Genomic DNA, 9,541 nt, shown 5'->3' with positions numbered 1-9,541 from the left:
TTGAAGTTACTTTTATAAACAACCATCGGCCGAACCTATTAATTAATATTGTTGTAATTGTGTGATTTTTCATGATATCTTTTGTCTCCAAGTTCACACTCCTTAAATTATTAATTTAATATCTTTAATTTTTTAAAGGGTAAAAACTACACAAATGATCACTAATGTCTGAGTAAATGTTCATTTTCTCACTAAAATTTTAAAAATAATAAATTAGTTACTAACGTTATTGATTTATAACAAATTGATTATTCGACGTTAACAACCATTAATATAGGTGACTGAAAGTTTACTTGACATGTTAACCACTTACCTAGACCGTTGACTGCTATACTAGAGAGTCCGTCGACCGACCACCTCTTCAACTTTAATTTTTCCACTTACCAAAACTCAACCAAGAAAACTGCCATGAAAGATGATCGACCACCTCTTCAACTTATCTCTCTCACTCCTCTCCTGCACAACAACAATAGCAACAACCAGGGTTTCAAATCGCAGTCTCGGTAACGTTTTTGGTTATTTCGGATTTACCGTGATTGCGGCCGTCGCGGACGCTATTGCGACCGTCGCGGGTAACTCGGACGGCGACGAAACCACTATATCGCGGTCGCAGACCGATTTTTAAAACCCTGGCAGCAACCTCTCCAACAAACATCTCTATAACTTCCTAGTCACCGCCAACGCTAGTTCCGTGAACACACGAGCCGATCAATAATGGGCCAAGCAGCATGTTGACCATGAGGTGTCATCCTCCGTAGAGGCAATAACCGTTTTGTATTAGCCAGGAAAGCCACGATGGAAAGCTGTCAGTTCAACCGAGCGAGGAAATAACTAAACACATGGCGATTTTCAACATCTGGAGTTTCACACCGGCCATGCTGCCGCTCACATCAAGGACTGTAATCAAATCGATAGGCGCACCGACGTGAATGGCCCCAGTGCGACGCTGTATAAGTACCATTCCTAGAAGAAGCTTGTATTTTTACGGGAGAGGGTGGGGCTTTTATTTTCAAAGCCACAATGTAATCTCCGTATCCACGACCCACAGAAACCACCGCCGTTTTGGGAGACAACCTGACTTGGACAATCCTTGAATCAATGAATCAAGGGATAGACCTAGGCAAGCACGGGTGAGGGCCGCGGTCTCCCTATAAATTTTAATATTTTAGATATTTTTTTATATTTTATTAAAGATATATTTTCATAATTTTAAAATTTTATAAGTTTATCATCCCTTTAAATTTTACAAATTTATCATCTAACTTAAAATCTTACCTCCGTTGCTTGGATGGTGTAGTTAATCAGATTAAATGGCGAATGAGGGGTTGAGATCAACGACCTAGGAACTCCTCGATGTCATTTCCTTCTTGTTTAATGCTTTCATCTACTTCTGGTATTGGAATGAAATGGCCATCACCAACAATTGGGGAAAGCAATGGCTCATCGTCATCATAGAATCTTAAATCAGATGATATGGGTTCCTGCTTGTTAACAATTCTGGGTCAATAAGATTCGACGATTTTTTTTCTCATCGATTCTGAGAGCGAGAGAGATGAAGTTGAAGAGGTGGCCGGCTTTCTTCGTTAGGTTTTGGTAAGTAGAAAAATAAAGTTGAAAAGATGGTTAGTCAACGGGCTCTCTAACATGGCTGGTCCAGATAAGTGGTTAATGAGCAAGTAAATTTTCTGTCACCTATGTTAACGGGTTAATATTGAGCGATTTGAGCGATTAATTTTTTATGGATCGATAATATTAATGATTAATTTAATATTTTTAAAATTTTAGTGAGAAAAACAAAATTTTACTTAAATATATTGACCTTTTATATAATTTACCCTTTTTAAAGGTTTAAAACAATCATTTATAGCTTCGTGGGCCATTTTTTATTCAATGCGTTTTGTCTGATTTTCTTATTTAAAGGTTTTAAATCAATCATTTATGTAGTTGTCATTTTCCTTTTCTGCTTCCACTGTTGAAATGCCGTATTGGAATCTAAAACTAACACTTCAAAATGAAAATGACATTGATCAATTCTATTAATCTAGTAATTAGAATTAATTAATTAACCACCAGATCGGATTTAGATACACATTATGTGTTCGTGGATAACTTTTCACGTCACTCATGATCGATTTGTGGTTTATCGATAGTCTTTTAATAATTTGATCCCTCTTTTATGGTTTGTTTGCTGATACAATTAAATATATTTATATATATCTTTGTTTGAGTTTTTTCTTGTTATATTTTATTCTTTCCTTTTATAGTTTTTATATGATCTTAAGTTGTTAGTTTCGTTTCAATGATTAAAAATTATCCTAATTATATGCTTAATTTACGATTATGGTTGTAAATTTTATTGTAATTTAAAATATTTTATATTTTGAATAAAGTCAGTGATTTCTTAAAAAAAATTCGGAAATTTGGTAATTTCGTATCTATTTAATTTTTTTAATATAGAAGTTCAAAAAAGGAAAAAAAAGGGTTTCAATTTTTGGTGAATTAATAGGTTATTTTTAATTATTTATTTTATGATTTCATTTCAAAATATGAGGGAAGACTTTTTTTGTATTAAGAAGACAAATTATGATTAAATTCATGATTTAAGAATATAATTAATTAAATATAAGTACTCTTAGTATCTTAAAGGAATACTACTGCTACAAAATGAATATATTGTTGAAATAAAATTAGGGTAAATTTCATTGCTCATCACTCAACTTTCTTTTCTTTTTTATGTTGGTCATTGAAGTTTAAAATTTTCAATTTAATTACTAAAATTTTGAATTATTCTTATTTTCGTCACTTTTATAATGACATGGATTTTATTATTATTATTATTATTATGAAATAATAATTTTGTTAATATTTAATGTTGAATAAGATTTGAGGTTTAGCACGAGTAAAATTACCTCAGTGGTTAAAGGAATCGTTGTTGTTTTTAGAGGCCACTAATTTGAGCACCTGCGACTGCAAAAGTGTTTGAACATTCATTATCAAATGGGTGAGAATACTTAGAACATATACTACTTTGTAATCACTTTAGCTAAATATAAAAAAGATATCGAGTTTAGGGTTTGATTATGTGAATGAAAAATGAAAACTTTGAGAGAGAGATCATTAAGTGTTAAAACTATTATCATTAAAATTAAAATAATCTATGTCATTTTAAAGTGGTCAAAGAAAGAATAACTAGAAAGTTTAATGATTAAATTATTTTTTTTTTAAATTTAATGACCATAATAGAAGTAACAAGATAATTGACGTATGACATTGTAATTTACCTATAAAATTATCCCCAAAGATTCTATCAATGGCACAAGGGTAGCTACAAATTAGGAGAGATATCTTAATAAGTACGCTGTTATTTTATTTACCTATATTTTGGCCATCATTGACCCTTCTTTTATAACTGCCCTTGGGTTTCATCAGATCATCGAGTAATCAAAATCCACCATGGGTGTGACTATGAAGCGAGCGGCCCTCATCGTCGCCGGCCTCGGCGTCTTGTCTTTCATCTTCGGAGTCATTGCGGAGAACAAGAAGCCCGCTGCTGGAACCCCGATTCCCGGTAAAGATTCGGTTCTATGCAAGTATCCATCGGATCCCTCCGTTGCCCTCGGCTACCTATCGGTTTCGTTCCTCATATTATCTTCTTTCGCCGGCTATTGGTCTCTGTTTTACCCTTACAAGGGGAAATCCGTTCCACAATCTGTTCTCTTCCAAAGCACCAGTTTCTTCGTCTTCTTCAACATCGCCTTGTAAGCATCTCTCTCTCTCTCTCTCTCTCTCTTTGTTTTAGCCCATGATTATGTAGATCCAATGGTTTCTTTAATCCTGTGCTAATGGCAAGATGGAATTCTTCAAAATTTTGATGCTTCAGATTGGGCTATCATGATTATTTCCAGGGATGGATGGGCGGGTGGGATAAAATTATCATACATTATAATTTTTTTCTATATATTTGGTTCACCTGCATAAAATCCTGCATCTATTTCATTTACTCGTATGATTTACTTTCTATGTCAATTTTTGTGTTGCCCTCCTGGTTCCTCGTGTATTTTCTGCATTTACAAGACTTGAACTCGATACGATATCAATTTCAAACCATATTATCCTTCCTCGACTCTCACCCAACAATTCCAGAATCATATTATCCTATTAAAACTCACTCAAGTATAGTTGTGGGCATAGTATTAAATTGTGCTTACGGTCACGGCTGCAGTGTCGTGATTTTAAATGATTGACGGTGACTTTGAAAAACATTATGATAAGATTGTTACACTGCAATTTACTATTATGATTATGGGTGCCCTTGTTATTAAGATATAAAATTTTGATCTGCTTATGGGCAGGTTTACCGGGGGGTTAGCAGCCACTCTGCTGTTGTGGCCGACGATCACAGAGCATCTTCGCCTGACCCGCAATGTTCATCACAATCTCGAGACACAATGCCCTACTGCTAAGACTGGACTCCTTGGTGGTGGTGCGTTTGTGTCCCTGGATTCAGCCCTTTTCTGGTTAGTTGCTCTTATGTTGGCTGATAATGCCCGACAGGATCACTTTGATCAAGTTGAAAATACCATTAAAGCTTAGCCTCTTCTTTCTGCTGAAAAAACATACCGTGTCAAAGGGGGTGCCCTGTAATGCAGTTGATGGCATCATCAACCACTATACATGTTTCCCCAACTGTCTTTTTATCTTTATCTTTATGTCTATGGTTTGCATTTCACAGTAATAATTGTGTATGACTGGTATTTCTTCAGCAAAATATATGGATCCCCAAAAGTAAATTAGATATATAATTGGGTTTTATATGAACTTATTTTACTTCTGAATCTCGAATGCTACACTTAGTATGATGATTTTTAATTGTACTAGCAACATTGAGCATTAATGCAATTTAAATTGCTGCATTGCTTTTAAGGAATTGCTATAGCTTTTATCAACTCTGACAATTTGGAGTGGTTGAGGAAGTATAAAGAGCGGTAGTCTAATTTAAGGTTAAAAAACGATAATTTTGAGGCGCAACTGAAAATGTGATAAAAATATTATATTATTTGTAACATTTTAGGTTTAATCAGTTAACATTTTAGATTGTGCTCAACCTAAAATATTGTGATTTTTATCATATTTTCGGTTGTGTCGTTTTTTAGCCTTAAATTAGCATTAGGCGCAGTAATTTTTTTCACAAACAAGATTAAAATAATGATTACAAAATAATATATGTTTTAAAGATTCACAATCATTTGAAGTTCAAACAGCATTATATTATCTGGTGCTCGATCCTGAAATCTTTGGGAATAATAATTTTCTCTTTACCAATGAGATAGCTTGGATCGTGCACAACACATCAATAGTTAAAATTAATTGATTATGGTTAGTATAATTTAATTATGTCACAAGGTTATTGTAATTTTTAATTATATTTAAAATATAAAATAATAAAGACACATAGTATCAATACAATCCGTTTATGAAATATTTTTTCACTATCAATTATCAATTATGATTTTTAGTTTAACAAGTTAACTTAATAAATTTTCTCATACAAAAAGGAAAATAGTTTAATAAAAATACTATTAAAACTTGTGGTTTAATAAATCTTTCTCTTACAAAAAAGAAATAGTTAAATAAAAATATTATTTAGTCTCGTGATATAATCTAATTAATTCATATATTTATTTTTCTAACATGTTTAGAATTTAAACACAACATTTAAATTTGTTCTTATACTTTTTATTTTCAGAATATAATTCTTTTTATACCGGGCCTTGCCAAACAAAATAGGATTAAATTAGAAGTATTTATGTATTGGGAAGAAATCCAATTATAAGAAAACTTTAGGCCTGGTCCAATTTGATAGTAATATCTATTTTATTTTAAAACAAATAAAATAATAAGAATATGAATATGAATATGAAGTATTATGTTTATATTGATATATTTTTATAATTAAGTTTCAACAATATATATTTCAAACTATTTCACTCTTGCTAATTTGTAAAAAAAATTTGACTAAAATATATATTTTACTTTTTAGTATTATTCTTATTTAAAAATGTTAATGATAAATGATTGTAATTTTTAAAGGAATGATTATTTTACTATTTTCGAAATGTACATAAATTAATTTATCCTTTTGTAGCGGAGGGACCAAAATACAATCTGAAATATAATATATGAACTGCAATGATATTTTTACATGTATTTATGGAGAGAGGAATCAATGCTTACACTATATATTTTTTGGGTAAATTACAAATTTGGTAGCTAAACTTTACTTTCTCTCATATTTAACTTATTGTACTTTAAATCTTTTCAATTTTCTCACTGAACTTAATACATTTGGTTTTTTTGCCACTTAGTTGTTTTCTCACTAACGACATTATAAATGAGTTGTTATATAGATGCAAAACAATGTCATTTTGGTGAAAATTTTGTTTTTTTAAAAACATCGTATTTTTAATGCCATTAACTATTTAATGACATAGTGACACAAAAATCCAAAATATTAAGTTCAGTGAGGAAATTAAAAACTTTTAAAGTTCAGTGAGCAAAATAGGAGATAGTAAAGTTTAGTGATAAAATTTGTAATTTACCCTATTTTTTTGGTTGCTTTCGCAATTCCCAGCTTCTCCCTGACTAATTCGGACCGATCCGGGTTGCACACTTGATTTTGGTAGATGAGTCTCCTAGCAGAGATTTTCTGCATATACAAAGACTCAAACTCAAAATATGCTTAAGCGATATCAAGTTGTTTACCACTTGATCCAACCTCGTTTGGTTGAGGTTAGTACTATATTACTAATTGGGGAAAAGAAAAAAAAGAATGTTCAACATTAATCTTGCTATTAACAAAATTAATATTGCTTAATTTGCTATGGCACCAAAAGAGTTGGTCTTTGGTCACTTTAGACATGTTCAAAACTCTACCCACTAATTTCAAATCCACTTGGGAGAATAAGTAAAGGACTTGATCTGAATTCTCCCCTTCATTCTTCTTCATTCTCTTTAACATGCACTTCCCACTTTTTACCATCTCTCTAAGCTTCTTGTCCTTCTGCATTTTCATCATCCAAATGTCAAAAAATAGGACTAAACAAGACATTTATATTCATAAATTATTCGAGTTCGACTCGAGAAAAGCCTTAATTCATCTGAATTATTCTCGAGTCGATCATATGAATAACATATGATTTGGAAAGACTAACCTTTTGTAAACTTGTTTGAAGTGTTGCTAAAAGTTGAAGCTCATCTGGTTCTGGAGCTCTTTTCCTGACGTTAGGGATCGCAATATTTGCATATTTATCAGCTCGAATGAATCGCCAAAAATATTCGAATTGATTCCTCCATCATCTCCAATAACACATCTGCTGTAATTACACCATTATCATCATCATCTCTTTCTTTTCTTCTACCGTTCCTTTTATCCTTCAAGCTGTTTTCTGCACCAAAACCAGAAAATCACGGGCTTTCCTTTTTGTTGCTACTTGATCAAGAATTCATGAGCATGGATTAAAAATTCAGATCCCCATGTTCACCAAACTGGAAATCGATTGATTCGACTATTCAATTATATAAACGCAACCAAAAACGTGACATGCAAGAACAACAGAATGCTTACCTCGGATAACGGGAACTTGAAGGAGGTTTCGTACAACAAATCGTTTCTTGATGTAGCTCTGTACCCTGGGACCTTCAAAGGGTTCATTCTCTATGAACCTTTGAATCAAAACTTGAAACTGTTGAAATTCACCGGCGACTTCATTGTATTTGTTTCGACGCAGGCAGTACGGATCGGATTCCCATATTTCAATAGCTTTCTGATATTGCCAATGAAGTATTTCCCAAGAAAGGCACATCTGCCCTACATACACCATTTCCAGATCGCTTTGAAGCTCGTTGATGAACTTCGACATGGGGTCGGAATCCGACGTTTTTCGTCTTCCTGGTCGGAGCTTTTGAGGGAGAAGCGATGCAACTGCTGGAGCTGAAGATGATTTGTGGGTTGAAATTGATTGAAATGGATCCTTTGAATGCAGAAGCCCTATGAAATTATTAACAAACATGAGATAGGTTAACTTCGTAATTTGTCATTTAAGAACAAGAAAAAACCATACGAGAAAAAAAGATAAAATTCAAGCGAACAACTAGAACAGATGATAGATACAAAGTACCATTGTACGCTATCGGTCTATAAAAAAAAGGTAATATGAGGTAGAACGTAAATCATTAAACAAACTGAACTAAAAAGATAAAACTGACCTATTGCATACATCTTCTGGTAATTCAAGATATCGAACTTTCTCATCCTTCCTCTATAACTCTTGTAGAATTTATGAAGCTCGGTCATTCTATCTGCGTATTGGAACTTCTCATCAATCTTCCATGGCTTCAAATCATCCATTATCTTTGGATATTCTGATTCTTCTAAGATTGTTGGCAAGCCTGTTGCTTTAATCTTTTTCATCTCCATTTTCAGCTGTTCTAACAGTTCTTGATGTTCCCAAAGGGTTTCCAAACTATTTGAATCCTCAGAATCTGAAGCTAACGGATTCTCCAAATTGGACTCCTCTGAATTATCTAAAGCATTTGAATCCTTATTCAATGTTCTAAGCTCTTGCTTTATATCTTGATCTTCAATTTTCCTTGTAGAATCCATATTAGTATCTGAAACACTGCAGCCAAGTTTCCCTGAAACATTTTCGCAAACAGTTTGTTTGCTTTGTTGGGCCTCATCAATTTCACCCTCTGATAAATCTTTCAAATTTTGTTCTAAGAAATCTTGTTCTGACAGTAACCCATTGCTGGAATCAGCATAAAATTCTTTCACACAAATGGTAAAATCCTCAGGCTTCTCCATTATACAACAAATATCATTCTCTGACTTGAACTCATACTTGTTCGTGCTTGTACAAGGAATTGAGTGTAGGCCAACAATAAAATTCTCATTTCCTTCAAATTTCTTCCTTAATTCTTCAAACGTCTGGGTTTGATACTGAAACTTGAAGAACAAATTTGGGGATTCATTTTCTTCAGTTGATTCACTGTCTTCGCCTTTCGACTCCATAGCAACAGGTTTAGTTTCCATCGTTTTCTCCTCAATGGAATCCTCTGTTTCAATTGGAATCGAACTATTGAGGTCAGAAATTCTATCAGTTTGAATCCTGAAACCATGAAGAACATAAAAAACAATTATTAAAGTAAAAAATATCTTTTTTACATTATAAAAACAAGTGAATTCAAAATTGATTTACCCTGAGAAAGTTTTGCTGAAGAACTCAAACAGAGAGAAAAACAGGGCAGAGATGGTGACCAAGAAAAACACACCAAAAGAGACCAAAATTTGAAAGGAAAACACACTTTAAAAGAACTCCTATTCTTGCAATTAAAATGGGTATTGATCACGAAATTGTACAGGGTAACCAACAATCTCGTTCTTTTTATTTTTTTTCAAGTTGAATCAGCAAAAACAGAGTATGAGAAGTCCATTGGATCTCTGATTTTAACTTTGAAAACTTTGGGTAAAGTACCCAAATAG

General features: G+C 32.8%; 1 protein-coding gene and 1 pseudogene across 1 annotated transcript; one reads left to right on the top strand and one right to left on the bottom strand.

The window, feature by feature from the left end:
• Positions 1–3,411: 3,411 nt before the first annotated feature.
• On the top strand, positions 3,412–4,797 carry LOC120162862. Its single transcript, XM_039172927.1, has 2 exons — positions 3,412–3,758; positions 4,353–4,797. Exons 1-2 carry the CDS (start codon positions 3,454–3,456, stop codon positions 4,591–4,593), a joined length of 546 nt encoding a protein of 181 aa, XP_039028858.1. The 5' UTR covers positions 3,412–3,453; the 3' UTR covers positions 4,594–4,797.
• Positions 4,798–6,595: 1,798 nt separating this feature from the next.
• On the bottom strand, positions 6,596–9,330 carry LOC120162844 (annotated as a pseudogene).
• Positions 9,331–9,541: the final 211 nt, after the last annotated feature.

Source organism: Hibiscus syriacus, unplaced genomic scaffold, assembly GCF_006381635.1.
Source record: "Hibiscus syriacus cultivar Baekdansim isolate YM2019G1 unplaced genomic scaffold, ASM638163v2 tig00111409_pilon, whole genome shotgun sequence".
In the NCBI taxonomy this organism is placed as follows: domain Eukaryota; kingdom Viridiplantae; phylum Streptophyta; class Magnoliopsida; order Malvales; family Malvaceae; genus Hibiscus; species Hibiscus syriacus.
The sequence above is the reverse complement of the archived record's forward strand: the minus strand, read 5'-3'. Positions and strand labels throughout refer to the sequence as shown.

Excerpts from the sequence above, each read along its gene's own strand:
- LOC120162862 (XM_039172927.1), top strand. The coding sequence starts at position 3,454 with ATGGGTGTGACTATGAAGCGAGCGGCCCTCATCGTCGCCGGCCTCGGC. Across the intron at positions 3,759-4,352 it reads GTCTTCTTCAACATCGCCTT|GTTTACCGGGGGGTTAGCAG; the intron begins GTAAGCATCTCT and ends GCTTATGGGCAG.